Source organism: Dreissena polymorpha, chromosome 1 (genome assembly GCF_020536995.1).
Source record: "Dreissena polymorpha isolate Duluth1 chromosome 1, UMN_Dpol_1.0, whole genome shotgun sequence".
In the NCBI taxonomy this organism is placed as follows: Eukaryota; Metazoa; Mollusca; class Bivalvia; order Myida; family Dreissenidae; genus Dreissena; species Dreissena polymorpha.
In genome coordinates, this window is record NC_068355.1 from 137,348,642 (window position 1) to 137,370,802 (window position 22,161).

At 34.5% G+C, this 22,161-nt stretch overlaps 1 protein-coding gene across 6 annotated transcripts in view; it reads right to left on the bottom strand.

The window, feature by feature from the left end:
- The window catches only part of LOC127851510 (retinoic acid receptor gamma-like), a 28,736-nt gene extending 10,558 nt beyond the window's left edge, over positions 1 to 18,178 (bottom strand). The window contains exons 1-6 of one of the 6 annotated variants that reach the window (XM_052385347.1): positions 18,093 to 18,128; positions 12,299 to 12,427; positions 11,563 to 11,597; positions 9,830 to 9,926; positions 6,664 to 7,482; positions 333 to 477 (exon numbers count right to left, since the gene is read on the bottom strand). In XM_052385347.1, coding sequence (XP_052241307.1) covers positions 333 to 477; positions 6,664 to 7,191 — 673 coding nt within the window. In that variant the 5' untranslated portion in view covers positions 7,192 to 7,482; positions 9,830 to 9,926; positions 11,563 to 11,597; positions 12,299 to 12,427; positions 18,093 to 18,128. Of the gene's footprint in view, positions 1 to 332; positions 478 to 6,663; positions 7,483 to 9,829; positions 9,927 to 11,562; positions 11,598 to 12,298; positions 12,439 to 18,053 lie in introns of all 6 variants that reach the window. The other 5 variants (XM_052385343.1, XM_052385333.1, XM_052385322.1 and 2 more) reach the window with 5 other exon arrangements.
- Positions 18,179 to 22,161: the final 3,983 nt, after the last annotated feature.

The window sequence follows — 22,161 nt, forward strand, 5'->3', positions numbered from 1 at the left end:
CATCTAAGTCATGCATGAAAATTCAATTGATATCAGTAGTCACAGAGATGCAAATGTTCAACTGAATATTCATAATACAAAAGGGACATGATTGCAGGTTAGAGTGTAGTATATGGTTGCAAGAGAACAATTGTTGCAGTTAAGAGTTTCTTTCATACATCATATATAAATATATATCATATACATATTAACAATTTACACTTGACAAATGCAAAATATATGTTTGTTTTTTTTTTAAACAAGAAAGCAAAAATGAAATAAAAAACACAGTATTTAATGGCACAAAAACATATAACAAATGTAAATGTACTGAAATATGTTACTAAACTTACCTTCTTTTGACATCCCAATCTCAATGCATTTCTTATATCGACACTTAGTGCAGTTATTTCTTCTGCCTTTTTGTATGGTACAATTGTTAATTCCTAAACAACTATACTTTATGGTGTTCTTCTTTAAACTGCGTCTGAAAAAGCCCTGAAAAAGCGTATTACACAGAGGAATTTTTTTAATGTTTTTTACATTATTTTTTTTATATTCTGACTCAATTTTTGTCATTTAAGCATTCTTAGAAATAAGCTTGAGTCCAAAATTTTTTTTTATACAACTTGATATAAGCAACATTTCAAGCCAATCATCAATAATGCTTTTAATTATTAAACATGCTGAACAATGCACATGTTTGTTCTTGGCCTATTGTGAAACCTTTGAACAAGGTGTTACACAGCTTATCCACATAGTTAACCTGTTGGGTAAATGTATTTGAAATTGCACAAAAGATGAAGTTACAGTCTAGGCAATCAGTTTTCATGAAAAAGTTGACTAATGATCTTTATGCTTGACATTGACTTTAGGTAGGGAGACAGTTGATACAAATGACACACCATTCTGGAAGCATTTGTTGTAAAGAATTTTAAAATAGCATATATTCAGGGTTGCCACCAACCTGATGAAATAAAATTCCCTGACTTTTCACTGACTTTTCCCTGACCAAATCTTGGTTTTCACTGACTAATTTCAGGACATATTCAGCCTCCTCCTCCCCATACAGCCGACCAAATCCACCCATTTAATGTTTATTTTATTATTTATTATAAAATATTTAACAAATAACAAAGTAGTACTACTTGTACACTAAACTATGCATGACACAAGGATATATGGTAAATACCACATAACCAAAGATAAAAAAGTTATGCATGTCCAACCACCACATAAAATGATAATGTCTCAAAATCTATAAACAAAAAATACTTCTATAGGTAGATACATGTGATGTTAGTTATGGAATTTATGTACAGTAGTAGCTTGTTTTCCCATGTTTCCTTGCGTAAAGGAACCACCAGCACATATAAGACAGCATGCTTTGTTTTCATTTTTTCGAGTTTTTGCCAACCCATGATGAAAACTCAGGGTCTTTGAGCCAACAATCAGTAAATAATGTATGTTTACTCATGCTGGTAATATGTCTGTCTAGACTATCTATGTGTACATTATATTGAATCTGAAATTAGAAGAGAAAATCAATACGTGATCTGTGATATATAGTAGGTTAAAACATGAAAATCATGCAGTTAGGAGCAGAAGCAGGTCTTCTTGATAACTGAAATAAATAAGCAAAGTGAGTATAGCTCCTTCATGCTGTCATCAAATGAATCAGCTCTGGGGGCAAGTTGCAAAGCCTTTCAGCATTCAATGATACAAAAAATTAATCAAAGATAAAACAAGAAATGTTTTTGTCAGAAACACTATGTCCCCTACTGAGCCGCTTTGAAGCTATATATTTGACCTTTGACCTTGAAGGATGACCCTGACCTTTCACCACTCAAAATGTGCAGCTCCATGAGATACATGTACAAATGCATGCCAAATATCAAGTTGCTATCTTCAATATTGCAAAAGTTATGGCAAAATGTATAAGTTGGAGCAAACAAATAAACAAACAAACAAACCAACCAACCTACAGACAGGGCAAAAACAATATGTCCCCCACTTAAGTAAAATAGATAAATAAACATTTTTGAACATGCTTTACACATGTTAATGTGTTATGTACATAAAAATAGTCAAAATATTTCAAATAAAACATATACTGTTGAATCTACTAAAACAAATGATAACTGAAGACTGCCATAGCCACTAAATAACTTCTGCATTGACCCAAAATTTCATTTTTCCCTGACTTTTCACTGACTTTTCTGAAATTTCATTTTTTCACTGACCATTTTTTTTAATTCCCTGACTTTTCATGGACCTTGAAAAAAAATCAAATTTCCGTGACTTTTCAAGTTTAGTGGCAACCCTGATGATGGACACTTATGTTACAGGACAAACTGCCAAATTTAATATCTTTATTTGACCTTGAGCTAGCGACACAGATGTAATATGCAATATGAATTCTCCTCATGATGCTCATTTGTGGGTAGTTACTTTCCATTTGAATGATGAATAAAACAAGAGGGCCTGAAAGGCCCAAAGTCGCTCACCTGAGATAACAAGATATTTTTAGAACAAATCTTCTGACCAAATTTCATGAAGATGGGAAAATAAATGTGGCCTTTAGAGTGTTAACAAGGTTTTACTATAGCCATATAAGGAAAAATGCCCCGCCCCCTGGCAGCCATGTTTTTCAACCATCCGGCATCATTTGTAAACTCATTCAAGATATTATTGGGATGTATCTTCTAACCAAGTTTCATGAGGATTGGACAGTAAATGTGGCCTCTAGAGTGTTAACAAGATTTTACTATAGCCATATAAGGAAAAATGCCCCGCCCCTTTGCAGCCATGTTTTTCAAGCAAACGTAATCATTTTCGTACTTGTCCAAGATATATAAAAAAGACAAATCTTCTGACTATATTTCATGAAGATTGGAAATAAATGTGGCCTCTACAGTGTTAACAAGGTTTTACAAAAGCCATATATAGCCTTATAAGGAAAAATGCCCCGCCCCTGGTGGCCATGTTTTTAAAGAAACCAAAACAATTTTCCAACTTATCCAATATATCACTGGGACAAATCTTCTGGCCTCACTGTAAACAAGGTTTTACTTAAGCTATATAAGAAAAAATGCCCCGCCCCCTGGCGGCCATGTTTTTCAACCAATCGGCATCATTTTCGAACTCGTCCAAGATATTATTGGGATGAATCTTCTGACCAAGTTTCATGAAGATTGGACAATAAATGTGGCCTCTACAGTGTTAACAAGAGTTTACTATAGCCCAGTGTCTGACAAATCCAGAGCCCGGAGGCTACCGAATTTTTTCATCGGGCTACTGAAATTTTTCCGCTCACGCCCACAGACAATGACAGACATACGTAGAATAAACACGCTGACCTTGTGTTTGTGCACTGTGTATTGCTTATAATCCGATAACAAAGTGCCATCAATTATCTCATCAGTCATTCATCACTAGCGGTAATGTCAATTGTAAACAGTAACAGTGTATTTTAATCATCCAATCAAAATCAACATTTGTCGCCTGCTAATAATATAATGAGAGCCCATTGGATAGTTTGCACACGTGATGCAACTTCATTTCACATTTTGGAATTCTTTGTTAACCTCAACAATAAGTAATCGCGACAACGTGTTTGATGTCTTAAATATACAAGGACGCCGAATATTAAAGAAATCTAAAAGATAACCAAAGACATATCCATATACAAAACGGTAACGAAACCAGACATGAATATTTATTATACTGGTGTGAACGCGGTTAACACCTGCTAATTAGTTTGCATTGTGGGTTAATGATTGGATGAAATGAGTGACTGTTAAGGTAATTTTAAATTCAATTGAGACAAATAGTGTTTTAATTCATTGATTGAGTTGTATAAAAGAGGCACCGATTGTTTATCTTTTATTATAATGTATTTAATTAGTTTTGAATACGAAATGCGATATGTGACTTGATTAATATTGAGTGATTGGATTTATGAGCTATTTGATTTGGATTAATGTGCACATGTATGTGCGTATGGAAAGGCCTTGTCCATATACACATGCATGCTAAATATGAAATTGCTATCTGAAGCGACATAGAAGTAATGAGCATTTTTTGAAATCTAAACGCAAAGTGTGACGGACAGACAGATGGACAGTCTGACCACTATATGCCCTCCTTCGAGGGCATAAAAATGTCTTAGAATATCAAAATAAATCAGAAAACCACATAAACTAGAGAGCGGACACCATGCTAAATCCTTGAAATGCACTAAGTGACCCCGTGACCTAGTTTTTGACCCAACATGACCCTTATTTAAACTTGACCTAGATATTGTCTTGATACAACTTCTGACCAAGTTTGGTAAAGATCAGATGAAAACTACATCAATTAGAGAGCGGACACCATGCTAAATCCTTGAAATGCACTAAGTGACCCTGTGACCTAGTTTTTGACCCGGCATGAACCATATTCGAACTTGACCTAGATATTGTCTAGATACAACTTCTGACCAAGTTTGGTAAAGATCGGATGAAAAACTATTTGAATTAGAGAGCGGACACTAGGTGTGACAGACTGACAGACTGACAGACAGACAGACTGACGGACAGTGCGAAAACTATATACCCCCTTTTTCTTAGAAAGGGGGTATAATAAAGATGAAAACTTGCCTCTTATCATTTTGAAAGTAAATTTTATGGGCTATCAAATATTTTTACTGGTAGCCCAGTGGGCTACCTGAAAAATAAGAATGTTTTCGGACACTGATAGCCATATAAGGAAAAATGCCCACCCCTTGGCAGCCATGTTTTTCAAGCAAAAGTTACCATTTTTAAAGTCATCCAAGATATCGTTGGGACAAATCTTCTGAGCTAGTTTCATTAAGATTGGAAAATAAATTTAGCCTCTAGAGTGTTAATAAGGTTTAACAATATATAAAGCCATATAAGGAAAAATTACCCGCCCCCTGGCGACCATGTTTTTCAACCAACCGGCATCATTTTCGAACTCGTCCAAGATATTATTGGGATGAATTTTCTGACCAAGTTTCATGAAGATCAGACAATAAATGTGGCCTCTAGAGTGTTAACAAGATTTTACTAAAGCATATAAGGAAAAATGCCCCGCCCCTTTGCAGTCATGTTTTTCAAGCAAACGTTACCATTTTCGAACTCATCCAAGATATCATTGAGACCAATCTTCTGACCAAATTTCATGAAGAGTGGACGATAAATGTGGCCTCTAGAGAGTTAACAAGGCAAATGTTGAAGACGCACAACAGACAACAGACAATGGACAAAAGGCGATCACAAAAGCTCACCATGAGTACGTTGTGCTCAGGTGAGCTAAAAAGAACAGGAGATGTGTATGTCAGAAACACAATGCCCCCTCCTGCGCCGCTTTAAAGCCATATATTTGACATTTAGACCTTAAAAGATGACCTTGAAATTGACCTTTCACCACTCAAAATGTGCAGATCTAGATACACATGCATGCCAAATATCAAGTTGCTATCTTTAATATTGCAAAAGTTATGACCAATGTTAAAGTTTTCGGACGGACAGACGCCATATATTTGACCTTTGACCTTGAAGGATGACCTTGACCTTTCACCACTCAAAATGTGCAGCTCCGATGAGATACACATGCATGCCAAATATTCAAGTTGCTATGTTCAATATTACAAAAATTATGACCAATGTTAAAGTTTTCGGACGGATGGACTGATGTCCATATATTTTACCTTTGACCTTGAAAAATGACCTTGACCTTTCACCACTCAAAATGTACGGCTCCATGAGATACATATGCATGCCAAATAGCAAGTTGCTATGTTCAATAATGCAAAATTTATAACCAATGTTTAAGTTTTCGGACGGACAGACAGTTTGACGGACGGACAGTTCAAAAACTAAATGCCACCCTTTGGGGGCATAAAAATCCACAGTAGCTGTTTTATTATTTCATCTCTTTTAAGTGTATATGGTTGTTACCCAAAAGGTGCTTTCTTCTTATGGTGGTTATTTGTGGTTACATTATTTCAAAAATGCATGATGAATGACAAAGATTGACCTTTACCTTTCGGACAGGGAGACAGGTTTTACACAAGAAACGCTGTCTCCAAATGGTGGTCATGTTTTGTTACTTTAACACAGTATGATAAAATACAAATTAACTGTCTGGACAAGCTGCTATTCATCCAAATTTGAATTTCGATCCCTCAGTATTACTTTTTTTCATAAATTTATTGATCCAAATTTGAACTTTGATCCCTAAGTATGACCTTTTTCATACATTAATGAACCGATATAATGCCACACCTTGATCATTATTTTTGGTAAGTTAATTTTTTTAAATTACACTACAAATGACAAAGTTACAGTCTGGACAAGTTCGGACCCACACACACATAAATTCACAAACACTATACCATCATGACTTCTATAACCATATTTCTGCAAGAGGGCTGGCTAATAAAGCTGTGCTTTAAGTCCACATTTACTTCATAAGTATTTCAGCACATATAATTTTATTCTGATAAATTACTACAGAATATCATTGTATGCGGTGTAGATTTTAACTTACGTGTAGAAGACAGGCAGTAGTGAAAAAAATTACTGTTGGACAGAAAAACAAACATTTTGATTACATATGAATGTTATTTTTTTAAACACTAAGAATAAATGTATTGCAGTCTTTGAAAAATTCACCAACCTTGCATGCCTCACAAGTGTTAGCTCCATAATGAAAACCAGATGCCTGATCTCCACAGATCCTACAAGGTGGCAACAAATTTCTAATCTTCTTCCCATTGTCCTTTGGGGAATGAAAGAAATCAAAATCAGCCGGCACATCACCAAATTCACCAGAAAAACTTGATGCTCCCAAAGTGTTATCAATACATGTATTGTGGTTCAGAACTGAATGAGAGCTGCTTTGGTCTACAGCACACATGCTGTTGTCTGATAAACAATTCTTGTCAGTATGTTTTGAATATTGCTGAGATATGCCATCTTTTACCGAACTACCATTTTCAGCTGATTGTAGGACATCTCCAGAACTTGTATGATTGTCTTCATTCAATAATGGCGCTACGAAGTTACTTAGCTCCGAGTTGAAGACATTTTGCTTTGGGAAAGGCAAGCCTGCTCTTAGATGAATACCCGCATTTGATTTTTCTTTCATAGTAGTGACCTCCAACAAGTATTTAATAGAATCAGGAAGTGTCGCATCTGAGAACATTTTCCTTTACTGCATTTTTCAATCCCAAGAAAGGCACAGAGGATGTAGCTCCCTGAACAACTTTGGTAATTGTTCGAGCTGTTTTTACCAGCAAAGTCTCAATCAAAAGACCGTAAAAAGATAATCGATTATTTCTGCCTTTTGAGCAGAAAAGTTATAGTCAGAAATTGAATTCATACACACGCCATCAAAGCTGTCTAGCTTGGAAGCCACAGTGGCTAAATCTCTGAAAGTTCCAACATGCAGGGTTCAATCTTTGCATCAGGAATGTAGCCCAATGACATCATTTCTCTAAAAAACAAGCAAATTCGTAGAATTGATATCCCCCGCAACATATGCTTTGTTTGAGGATGGGTGCAAATCGGACGGATGAACAAACTGACTGATTTTTTCAAGATACAAAGGGCCATAACTCTGGTTTTAACAGTTGGTGTACAATGCCATTTGGTGTGAATCATCCTCTTATGCATATTTATACTCATATGAAGTTTCAATGAAATACGCCAAAGTACTTCCAAGATATGGCTCCGGACACAAAAGTGACGGAGGGACAGACAGCCGGACGGACAGCCGGACAATGCCAAAACAATATCCCTCCGCCTATGGCGTGGGATATATACTCATACCAAGTTTATATGAAATCCGCCAAAGCACTTCCAAGATGTGGCTCCGGACACAAAAGTACCTATAGTAAAAAGCATTTTTTCAAAATACAAAGGGCCATAACTCTGTTTTTAACAGATGGTGTACAATGGCATTTGGCGTGCATCATCCTCTTATGCATATATATACTCATACCAAGTTTAAATGAAATCCGCCAAAGCACTTCCAAGATATGGCTCCGGACACAAAAGTGCCTATAGTAAAAAGCATTTTTTCAAGATATAACGGGCCATAACTCTTTTTTTAACAGATGGTGTACAATGCCATTTGGCGTGCATCATCCTCTTATGCACATATATACTCATACCAAGTTTCAATGAAATCCGCCACAGCACTTCCAAGATATGGCTACGGACACAAAAGTGCCGGAAGGACGGACAGCCGGACGGACGGACGGACAACGCCAAAACAATATCCCTCCGCCTCTGGCGGGGGATAATAAATTACATGCCTTGATAGTGACAAATACAGGCACCTCTGTGTGTTAAATACAACACAGTCCAAAAAAGCAATTACACCATGTTGTATGTTACAGATTGTAAACCACTGAAGATGTTTCATAATGTATGATAAACTAATTGCAAAGGCATTTGACCCATTTTTTGCTCACACTTTACCGAAATTCAGTCATGGTCTTGATTGTATGAAGTACAGCATACTGACCACGTTTAATCAAGACAAAGTAAAATAGATGGATAATTGTCATTTTGACAATCTTTGAACAACTCCCTTTCATGCATATATGGAGATGTATTTTTGATATATAGCATGGCTCCATTGGTCATTGTCGGCTCGGGTACAATACTTAAATGTACCCCAGGTACTCTTAAGAATACTTAACTGTACCCCGGGTACAGAAAACATACTGAAAGTACCCAGGAATTCTTATGCTAAATTTGTCGTCCGCAATTTTTTCAATTTTTTGTGTTTATATTTATGTCAATATTCTGAAAAATGGCCTCTATATTATCAAAACTCCTACTCAATTGGATGTTTTATATAGGCAGGTTATATTCAATGGGATTTTTTTTGTATTCCCTTGCACGCTTTACAACATCCATTTTAGGCCGGAATAAAACTTGGGTACAGTCTATATTGGCCGGGTAAATGTTAGCATCTTTTCCGTACCCGGTGCACATTTAAGTATACTTAAATTGTACCCGGGGTACATTGAAGTAGTACCGGAGCTGACAATGACCAATCAAGCTATAGTGTGATTGCTGAAACAAAAATATGTTTTTTGATTGAAACATTTTTAGGCTAATGATGGCTTTAGATTACCACTCCAGCATCATTTAAATGGCAATATTACACATAAAACTGGTCAGCAATTTTGAAAAAATATATTCAATGTACCGTTATACCTCCGAGTTTTTAGAAAATTTAGAGACAAAACCTAAAGGCCCTCGAAATTTTACCCCGGGTACTCTTTAAATATTCTTAAATGTTCCCTGACTACGGAAAATATACTGAAAAGGTCCCAGGAATTCTAACACTTAATTGGTCGTTGTCGGCTATTTTTTCAAACTAATTATATTAAGATTTATGTCAATATTCTGTTAAATTACCTCAATATTATCCAAACTCCTACTCAGTCAAAAAAGCGTGTCGAGGCGGGTTTTGTTCGAAGAGTTTTTTTCGTGCATTTTACCACATCATATTTTGGGCAGGAATAAAACTCTGGCGCAGAATAAAACTCTGGCGCAATCTAAATTGACTGGTTACAAGTTAGTATATGTTCCCTACTCTGGGTACATTGAAGTATACTCAAGAGTACCACAGACATTATAAGTAGTACCCGAGCCGACAATGACCAATTGAGTGTCACTTGTTTTAAGAAATAATTGCACATGCAGGCTTTCTATAACCTCTCCACAAAAAACTAGGGCAAAAGTAGGGCAAGATTTTAGCAAAAAGTAGGGCAAAGTAGGGATTTTTACTGTTAAAAAGTAGGGCTAAATAAGAAAATTATTACCATTTTTCAGCCGGAATTACTGTTAAATTGATACATAGCCTAGTCCATCTGATGCTGTGAGAATGCCTTGTTCTGCCCATCTTTGAAATACAGGCACCTGAAATTTTTATTTAACGTTGAACATCAATGTACACAATGGAATACAATAATGAACATGACATTCAAAACATACACTGTTAATCTTATAAAGCAAAGTACAAAAGCCCTTTGTATTAATCCTTTTCTCCATGAATATGTACCAAACTTCACCCACTATGAATATATAAGTATTCTTGCACTAGTACTAAAACAAAGAATTTTCTCACCACATGCAATAGTGAAGAATTATATTTTTATTATAATTGTAAAAGCAAACAGAGACTAAGGTCTATTCCGTTTGTTAAGGTGTTAAAATGAGTATACATGGAGTAAAGGGTTAAGGTAAATTAGTTTCAAAGCATACATGTAACTAAGTGTAAGAGCTAAACAGATACTACATAAGCATGAGTATACAAAAAAAACACAAGCTCAGCATTTAATGTACATAAAAACCACTACATAAGCATGAGTATACAAAAAAAAAACACAAGCTCAGCATTTAATGTACATAAAAACGAATCTACAATACAAATGAGGTGGGATAGGATATGCACGCTTCAATACACTAGCCAAACATTTAAGTAATATTCTCAGTTAGTTATAGGCCTACAATATCTACATGAACCATATTATTTGCCTGAGAAACTGCTTTTCCCTTTTTGAGAAAAACTGGCAATGAATTTGTTCTTTTTGCGTTCAATCTCATTTCTCTGGCTTTTACATGCCTCCAAGGCATTTGTGGCTTTATTTATTTGGGTCCTGGCAACATCAAGTAATGCATGGGCAATATCTATCTCCTTGAATTCTTTCTTTTTGATTGCAGATGTATGCCTGTCATTAGCCCCCCTGAACAGGTTGTTTGCTGCATGCATATCTTCCTGTAGGCCTGCCTCATTCTTCTTAACTTCCTTTTCCTTTTCAGATATTTTAAACTTTTCACCCTATTGGCCCTGGAAACATTGCAACAAAAGTTCTGGTGTGCCATCACATGAACTAAATGTAAACCCATCTTTTGCAACTTTCATGGCCCAAAGTATCTCAGTTGTCATCACTTGGTCTTTCTGCGATTTGGACAACAATGAGATCTGTTTTGATAGTCCAGATACAGCATCTCCACCTCCCTGTGATGTGGATGGTTTGTCATGTGGCACTAAGTCTTGAAAAAACATCTGAGTGTTGCTTTTCCGAAACTTGTTAGCATCTTTGTGTTTCTGGCCCTGGGCATTGTTCAGTATTTGTGTTGCATCAGTATTTCCACACTGTATAGTTTTCTTACAAAGAACACAGTAACCAGCAAAGTCAGAGTCCTTTTCACACCAAGTATTTAGTTGATGTCCATTTCAGTCAGTTTTCCCAAGCCAGGAAGCGTATAATTTGTTTTTTCCATGTGGCATTATGGCTGGTTCGTATTGACTAGCATGCAGGAGAACTAATACATCTAATACCTGTAAAGACAGTTAGCTAAATAAACATGCACAAGCAGATAAGCTACAAGATGCTAGTGTACAGATGTCAACAATATTTGGTCACAAGTTGATATTTTTGCTATTAATAGCTAGATCACTTGTTCGCTAATTAACTCAATAAGAAACATACTGGATGAATACCAACATTGATCTTCTAATTGACTAATTATGGTACAAAAATGGACATACCGGTAGTATGGATCTAAGTTGTTAGTTTGTCACTGCTGCAACATAGTATTGACACAAAGCAAATCAAGGCTGGTCAAAGCAGTTGGTCAAGCTGTGTCTTATATCAAACTACAAATGCCACGGTGCTAATCAAATTCCAATCAATTTATTAATTTTAAAGTAGATGCGTGTCCATAGGACACAATGCCCCCACAATATGGCTCTGTCACAAAGATTCCTATCATTTGCTAAATTAGGGGCCATAACTCCATAGATATCTGATACACTTGCATCAAAATACTCAGGTATGCAAGTTCACATGCTGACATCTATTCACAGATAGATGGCTCTAGCAGTTAAACTTTTGAGTTCTGCGCGACACAAACTATGGACAGCCAGATGGACGGACCGACAAACAATGGCAAATCACCCCATCCCTTTTTTGTGGGGTCATACAAAATTATTTATGATTAATATGACAGTTAGGAAAAGCAAGCTTTACATATTAACTTAAATGTATTTTGTAAGAAAGGAAAGCAGCATCTGCAATAACGAATTTAACCCATAAGGTTTTAAACACAGCATGGCATTTGTAGGTTCCCTCTGCTAGTAGCATCATTGGGAACAAAAAAGAAACTTGGCAGTATAAAGTCTAGATGAAACGTGCATATCTGTCAACTCTATTTCAATAAGCACATATGTTATGATTAAATAGAACATACATGTATTTTCACAGTGTAAGCAGATATTATCTTACCTAAAGACCAGTATGTCTGTACTAACTAGCCAAGGAACCATGGTGCTTTCAAGGATGGACATCACAAGGTGATCCCCCAAACACATCTGAACGGTACTCATTACAAAAGATTCATAATGAATGGGAATTCTGCAAAATATCTAAAGAAAAATCATGTAAGCCTTCATTTTACATTTAATTTATTTTACTTGCAAAATGAAAAAGTAGGGATAATAGGGCTATTTTTTTAAAGTAGGGAAAAGTAGGGTTAAGAAAAACAAGAATATCAGTGAAACTGATGGATTCTCCCTGATGATACACTTTGTCAATCTATGTGTTAATAACCACCTAAAAAAATATTTTATTAGCCTTCATGACCTTGACCCCAGTGACCTCAAACCTCATCAAAAGGTAGAGGCCCATGCAATGAACCTACATGCCAAATATGAAAGAGAACGGTAAAGTATTGAAGGTGCTATGAGAAACTGTTACAACAGCATGACGGAAAATAAATTAAAAGCCTTGGTGACATTTAGCCCAGTGACCTCAAACCTCAATAAAAGGTAGAGGTCCATGCAAGGTACCTACATGCCAAATATGAAAGAGATCAGTTAAGTATTGAAGGTGCTTTGAGAAACTGTAACAAAAGCATGATGGAAACATCTATTATTAGCCTCAGTAGCCTTGACCTTGACCCCAGTGACCTCAAACCTCATCAAAAGGCAGAGGTCCATGCAAGGTACCTACATGCCAAATATGAAAGAGATCGGTAAAGTATTGAAGGTGCTATGAGAAACTGTAAAAAAAAAGCATGACGTAAAAATCTATTATTAGCCTCAGTGACCTTGACCTTGACCCCAAACCTCATCAAAAGGTAGAGGTCCATGCAGGGTACCTACATGCCCAATATGAAAGAGATCGGTTAAGTATTGAAGGTGCTATGAGAAACTGTAACAAGTGTGATGGAAAAATCTATTATTAGCCTTGGTGACCTTGACCCCAGTGACCTCAAACCTCATCAAAAGGTAGAGGTCCATGCAAGGTACCTAGATGCCAAATATGAAAAAGATCGGTAAAGTATTGAAGGTGCTATGAGAAACTGTAACAAAAGTGTGACGGAAGGAAGTATGGAAGTAATGAAGGAAGGAAGGACAAACTGGCAATTATATATTTTCGGGAGCATAAAAAGTAGGTAAAAGTAGGAAAAGTAGGGACCAGTAGAAAGCCTGCATGTGCTTTAAAAATACCATTCCATATATATAGTAAAAATAACTTGTTCATATGTTTTACTTGAAGCTGTTGGGTAAAACCATAAAATATTACGGGTATACATGATTATTTAGGCAATAAATGGCCCATAGCCTTAAGGCTTTTGTCTGCCAGGTTTTACGACCTTAACCTGGCTGTAATTTAAAAGCAAATGATCTCAATTTCTTCTTTTTCTTTCCCACCAAGTAAAGGGCTTCTCTTGAGTATCGACACACGTTGACTATGCAAGGATTCTTCAGCCTTGGGTAGAACGATTTCCAGTCGTTACACCCCCTGGACGTTACACCCCTAGTCATTACACCCTCTAAGCCTGGACATTACACCCACCAAGGTGTAAACATAATTGATTAGGTTACTAAGGTGTGATCACACCTACCATGGGGCACACTTCACTTGATTAATGATGTTTCTGCTTTAATTTGTGTCCAATGGGGGTCTGTCAAAGTGTTTTTTATTGTTTGTTTGTCTGTCTTATTGATGTGCAGTGTTAAAGGGATCTTTTCACGCTTTGGTAAATTGACAAAATTGAAAAAAAAGTTGTTTCAGATTCGCAAATTTTCGTTTTAGTTATGATATTTGTGAGGAAACAGTAATACTGAACATTTACCATGGTCTAATATAGCCATTATATGCATCTTTTGACGATTTTAAAACTTAAAAATTATAAAGCGTTGCAACGCGAAACGATTGAATAATTTGGAGAGTTCTGTTTTTGTCGTTAAATTCTGTGAAACTACGAAGATTGCTTATATAAAATATAAAATACGTCAACTAAGTGTGCTCGGCGGAATAGCTCAGTAGGCTAAAGCGTTTATACTTCAGGACTTTGGCAGGACTCCAGGGGTCACTGGTTCGAAACCTGGTCTGGGCAATGTTCTTTTCCTTTTTTAAATTTTATTCTTGATTTTTTACTGGAGTTTTACGATCCAATGTTTACATTTATCGATATAAAGCATTTAATGAATAAGTTAAAAAATGCCAAAATCTGTGAAAAGGCACCTTTAATTAGGAAATAACAATTTTTTGGTGTGAAAAACATTGTTCTTTGATCTTTTCAAATAATTTGTTAATTATCAAAGTGTAATAATAACACCTAAAATTAAAGGAGTTTGTTCACACCATTATTATAAAAATTCATTTGAAGATGTTGTTGTTTGATTTTATGAGTTTTTAAGAATATTGCATCTTTATGTCGTGGCAAAAGAAAATCAAAACATCAAAGGTAACAAAGTTAATAAGACAAATGCAAATTGTTTTTACTCACTGTCCCCATATATACCAGAACAATTTTAGAGAATATCATACTATAGGTATACATTGTTACTCTGTTAAAATGCCCCCAAAACAAATATTTTGGTGTATTGATTCAAATTGTAAAAAAAAGCGTGTTAATAGTTCTGATTTTGCTGTTTCATGTGATAATTGTGGATTATGGCAGCATGTTAGATGTGGTGATACCGGTAAGTCATTTTCTTCTTCCTATTATAAACATTGTAGATCTATATAATTTGAGCTCCATGACATCATGCGATTTTGGACCTTAGGGCATTTTCCGTTGTTATCAAATGGTCTTGTAACTGATAATTTAAAACGATTGTAGGACATAAGCCCCCCAGGACAACCCCCCCCCCCCCCCTATGAAAAAATGAACATTTGGACAATTGCCCCCCAGTAGAAATGACAGGTAGGATATAAGCCCCCCAGTGCTTATTTTGCATCTGGATATTTGCCCCAAAGTTCTTATTTTAGAAGTGCACATTTGCCCCCTAGTGCTAATATCATATGTTGTTTCCATTAGACTAGTATATCTCTGTATTTGGATTCAGTATTATTTCATATCTCATAAATATATAATCATAGAAACTTGGATCATTATAATTCGAAATAAAAAAGGTCCAGAAACTCACTTTAATTGCCTAATCTTAGGTAAAACAAACATCTTAAAGAATTTGAATTGTTTTTTAATTAATCTATCAAAAGGATTATCAGCTTGTTAAAGGTGTGACATGTGTCTTTGTGATTGAAACACCAACTTGGTTTAAGCTTATTAGGGCCCTCCCATAAACTGTGAAAACATGCTTTGATTGCTACAGTAAGTGACAGATTCCTGTTAATTGTGTTTCAATATAAAAAAGTATTTCTTCAATGATCCCTCATTATCAATTCTGACTTTAAAGTTTAATGATATTGTTATTAATGAACTTTGAAGTCTGCAGTAAAATTTCATATATCATACAGTGACAATATGTTACTTCTATTTCAATATCTAACAAACTCACGGAAACCAACAGATATAGGATATTTTTACTTTATTAATACTTGCTTTAAATTAATAGCAAGTTACCTCCTTTTGTTTGAGTGATATGAAATAGCCTAAGGGCAGATTTGCTTCATTGTCAATATCAGAGACATAACACTGCATGCATTTTATGCACTGCTAATCAAATAGATATATCAATAGATAAGTGAAATACTATTGTTACTACAATAGTCATAAAACTTAAGTAACAGATGTGCTACATTGAGATAAGGATATTGCCTTAGTCTTTATGTATTTGAGGCCGTTTCCATAAATAATAAAGAATTATTTCTTATAGCTTTTATAGATTTTTTTTACAATATATTACTTTAAAAAAAACGTATCAATTACAGAATAATGATTGATTTAATATCGTATTTAATTAAAATCTTCTTTTGTGATGTTAAAATGCTATAATTTTCAAACGACCAGTATTGATCAGTAATACTCAGTAATGACCAGTACTTAATTACTTTGTATTTAACCGGTCAATATGCCAACCCTGATATAACAGTATGCAGTATCCAATATATGGAGCGCAAGGACCTGCGGGATTATGTCCGCAAGTTACTTGTGCTTCCATTTGTGCCGTCTAGTCAGATCGAACCTCTGTTCAGGAACCTCGCGCAGCGTGCCAACACAGAACCTCTGAGGAAACTTGTCAATTACATTGACTCAACCTGGATTTAGTCTTTGACCTTCCTAATACAGAGTTGGTGTATATACGGGTTACACGTCAGAACCAACAACGATGTGGAAGGATTTCACACACGTTTGAATGGCGTTTCTGGTGGTAGATTACTGACATTCTACAAACTTGTACCTGCACTCAGAAAACAAGCACTGGAGGCTGAGTTGGACATTGACCAGCTGGTTGATAATGGTGTTGTCAGACGGCAAAGAAACCAGTATAAGGAATGTGACCGGAAGATTTTTGATGCCTGGAGTAAGTATGAGGCCAAAGAGCTCACTACATCGGGACTCTTGAGATTAGTGAGTAGGTTGTACGTGCGGCTGAATATAAAGTATAGATATTGTCTAGAATTGTTAAAACTCACTAGCAGGAAGTGTATATACTGTTCAAAGTGAAATGGGATTTCTTGGCAATATTATTTTACTTTTTTTTAATCTATCATAATTTGTATTTTATTTTCAAAGTTATTTCTGTCTGTATATTCCTGAAAAAAAGTATTAATGATTTAGATGCATATTATTACATTTTGGTGAAATAAAAAGAAATGTTTAAATTTAAGATTGTGTTTTGTTTATTCTAAATAATTATTGTATTTATCATTATTTTATTTTGTTTTCAAAGTTTTTTCTGTCTGTATTATTTATGATTTAGATGCATATTATTACATTATGGTGAAATAAAAATAAATGTATATGAATTAAGATTGTGTTTTGTTTATTCTAAATATTTATTTTATTTATCTTTATTTTTATTTCTTCAAGTTTTTTCTGTCTGTATATTCTTGAAAAAAAGTATTTATTATTTAGATGCATATTGTTACAGTCATTCTGGTGAAATAAAAATTAATGTTTTAAATGATGGCTGCTCAATTAAATAATTTGAGCAACCATTAATCTCATCAGTGTCATCTTACATGACAAATCCAATTAGTGGTTCATAAGTTGATTACATATTTCTAATCTAATCAATATCTTGGTGGGTGTAATGTCCAGGCTTAGAGGGTGTAATGACCAGGGGTGTAACGTCCAGGGGGTGTAATGACTGGACACCGGTAGAACCAGTACTTGGTGTCTTTGGGGAAATCTAAAGAATGCTCCTACACTGCTACAGAGGGGATGAAAACTGTGACACCATAACCATTTAGCTACAGCAATGTCATCAGATGAGTGCAACATGTCAGAATTTTGGAAATTTTCATTCTAAAATAAACCATTAAAATGTTAAAAGAAATTGATTTTGGAATAAATCTCATATGTCCGAAAATTTGGATTGAAAAATATAACAATTGTGGCCTAAAAGGGAGTGTCCGAAAATTGTGAACGTCCGATAACCTAATTACTTTGTACTTGCATGTGCGTTATAGATAATGCGTTTGACAACGGATTCAAAAGATGATATATTAACCACAAGCTTCATGTGTGCATTAAAAACTGAATCCGTTTAGAGAAGTAACCAAACACTTGCCGTATATTTGTTTACTATGGATATAATAATGCAAAGATCTATTCATATACCTTAATAGATCTTTGAATAATGTCAACAATTGTGGCTACCTGTAATAACGTCATCACTCTGGATCAGCAGACGATTTATTTCATAATCCTATCTTACGGAGGAATCCGAGATAGCCGATGTATCACATTCTATACATAAATGGTGACGTCACTACGTTATTGTCACCTCTATACTTAGACGCATCACGCACCTCCATTTGGAGGCATTTATGACTACGACACAAAGAAGTCCGCGGATGAATGAAGAATTTGCTTTATAAGTAAACTTTCATGTTATGATTTAAAAGTTAAGTATAATTTTGTTCAGTCTTACGGTCTTATGTTAGTATCAATTAAAATTTTCGTAAGTTTTCAACAATTTCGCTCTTTATTCATTTTTTTAAAATGTACTTTCACTTTCGGTTGTATAACAACATGTATCCTTTATTGACGAAAGTTTGCAATGAAATAGCGTTTTCAAAACCGCTTAAAAAGTTTCAGAAGGTGTATCTGATGCATGTTATGAATAGACACAATGTCATAGCTATATTGCCGACTAGTATGGGAACAATTTGGTATTTCAAGTGGCTCCATTTGCATTGCAAGAGAAGTTCAAATTGACTTGTTCAGTTTGTTAAATTTTGACACCCTAATTATATATTTTTTTATAAGTGCCTGATAGATTTTTTTCTTTAAATAATTGAGATCAATGAAAATTTTAGTAAAAGCACAGCATTGATGTTCTATGATGGTCATTTTTAGTGGAATAGTATGTTACAATAAAACAATTATAACTATTGTATTAATGAATTTAGATTAGGTGTTATCTTTAAATTGGGTAGTAATTCATTATATGAGATTAGCACATTATATAGTTGAAAAATAAATAACACTTTAATGACTTACCATAGTAAAATAAAGTAGCATAGAATATGTTGCATGTCATAAAATGTAAAACTGAAATTGAAGAAGCTTTACAAATATTTTACACTGACAACACTGTTGGTTTTCCAAAAAAAAAATTCTTCCTATCTACCTGCCCTAGTTTTTTGGGGCTAATTTAAATATTATTAATATCATTGAGTTAAATTTTTAAAATATCAATATGTTTTGATTACATTAGCTTATTTTATTATTAATAATAAATACTTTGCAAGGAAAGTCCAATTCTGTTTTAATTAGTCTTAATTAGGCACTAGTAAAATTGAAAATATCAGTGACATCCAAAACTTGGCTAATATGCGTATGAATGCATATTTTCTTTGACAGTTACATAGTACCCTATTTAATTGGATTAAAAACAACAAATAACTATAGTTCCACAACCCAGCCCAAGTTGACTCAAACTGAATTAATTCATCAATTGATCCTATTTAATTATATTAAAAACAACATGTGTAAGATTTTGAGAATATCCCATGTATTCCTCTAGTATTCCTCTAGTACACCAACATGCACGTCTTACTAATGATTTACATGCACTCCTTAAACAGTTTAACAAAAATAATGAATGATTAATCCAAAGAAAACAACAAACAAGCTGCTTCATATAAAAAGTTAATTACATAAGATTACATAAGCAAAAAAATCATTTTGATAATAAATCAAGATTATGCTTCAACCAAACCATTATAAATTTATTGTGGGGTGGGGGGGGGGTCAATGTAAGCACTAAAACTAAAATGGGGGAAATGTCTGGGGAGGGAACATCTTAGGGGGAGCGTCCGGAATTCCTGCTAAGGGCGACAGTGTTGTTAATGTGTCTTTAGAAGAAATAACTGAAGGAAAGTACTCATTGGTGTATGCCCATCCAGAAGCATTTCTGAGCATATCAATTGGAACAGCAATATTGAGTGCATTTGAAAGAGATATAACTGTTTCATACATTGCTTTTGATGAAGCCCACAAGTCATGGTCCTTTAATGGTAGCTTTCCTATTAGGGAATTTTATACTTATTTTTTACTCTAAATCTAGCTCTTTTGTCATAAAATGAGAAGTTTTATTACCCAACACGTTTTGTGTTTGAACCTCACAAATTTTATAATACCAAAGTCCCATCATATAATCATCATCACAATCAGCAGCAGCATTATCATATTCATCATCATCATCGTTAGCAGCAGCATCATTGTGTTGTATTATCAGAATTCAATACAAATACAAACACAACCATTACAACTCTTACTACTACTACTACTAATTAATTAATTATCTACTACTACAACAAGAACAACAACTACGACTGCTACTACTGATCTTACTTCTACTACTACTACTACTACTACCACCACCACCACAACCACCACCACTACTACTACTACTACTTGGTACACCAGAACTTGTTGTCCATGGAGACGATAATGAGAACTCCCAGAGTATTGATTGAACCCACGCCCAGCGGACATCATTCTCTACACCATAGCGACCATGAATTAATATTTGACGCCATGTACAACATAATTCACCTTATTACAAAAAACATGGAATTCACAAAATGACTGAAAATGCTGTAAAATAAATGCAAATTTGAAACAAAACAACCTAAGCAATACATAATAAGAAACACTACATTACTGAAAAACTGATACCATGAACATTTTAGGGTGTAACACCTTATGTACATGGACCAGACCTTTTATGTACTACCGGTACTTTGAAACTTTATGTACCACCTACATAAAATATAGGTGTTATTGTCCATTCATTCATAGCAGTCCTAATGAATTAAGGTCATTCTCTAAACATGATTAAAGTCTAAAGAAGGAAATAATTTGATTTTTTTACAGTTTGAACATTAAGGTCATTCTCTCTTCTCTTCAAAGTATCACATTTCAATTATACAATATAATACAAACATTTTAGACTTAGTCAGGATAAGATAAGAGACAAATGAATTTTTATAATTTACTTCAATTTCAGGTAAGACTAATAAGTCATTTATTAAGTACTACATGTACTTGGGCTAATTAATTAAACTAAGACACTCAGTGACACTTAGACAATCTGACAAAATATAAAATCTATGGCCAATATATAAGTCTAAATTTAAAAATACTATCACACAAAATACATTTCATCAATAACACACATTTATATTAAATTAGTTATCTCTTTATATTATAAATATGGTACATAAAGTGTCAGATAGTGGTACATAAAGTGTCGGTACATAAACGGACTGGTACATAATGTGTGACATTCAACATTTTAAAATCAGTTAACAATATATGGACTTCATTGTTTTGCATATACGCAATCAAAGCATATTTATTAAAAATTAAAACACACTGTTCATGGCTGTATCTTTTTATTTATACATGCATAAACTATTCTGGTTATTAATACATTTTTAAAATTATATATAAACAAGAGCACCACATTATGGGTGCCAAGCTAGGCTGCGGTGCAGTTTTGAATAAATGATTTATTAAAAGAATTTTTTAGAGGTTAGTGACATTGCCATTTGACCGAGTGACCCCAAAATGGGTGTGGCGTGTAGAAAACATCACGATGCATATACATGTGAGGTTTCAATGTGATAGGTGGAAGCACTTTGATATTAGAGCCGATGTAAAGATTTTAGCACGACGCGGACATCTGACGACGAGCTATGACAAAACCTAGGGTTCCCCCGAAAACAGCCGAGCTAAAATTGAGCGCCATTAGTCCAAATTTTTGACGCTCTTAAATATTAAGCTACTTTTTATATGGGTAATATTTGGAGCAAAGAATTTAGCCCATATAAAAAGAATCTATAAATTCTTTGCGCGTCTTATAAATAAGACTAGAGCGCCATATAAATTAAATGGAAAACATACAACATTATGTCAAGAAAAATAAAGCTGTAAAAATCTCACCTGCTCGTCTTTGATGTTGCAATTAGCACATTCAGCATTTTCAGTATCTACTAAATAAATATATGAAAGTGCCAAATGTCCAAGATACCATGACGTCCTCCTCAAAATGTTGGATCCTTTGAACTCCATTTATTTTATCCCTGATTAATCCTCTCACACATGAGGCCTACATGTAAGATTCCTTGTAATGTTCACAGCGATTATTTTAAATCGTTTACGTTCTCAAATTTCAGCAGGTATTTAATTATAAATATTTATTTATGATTTTGAT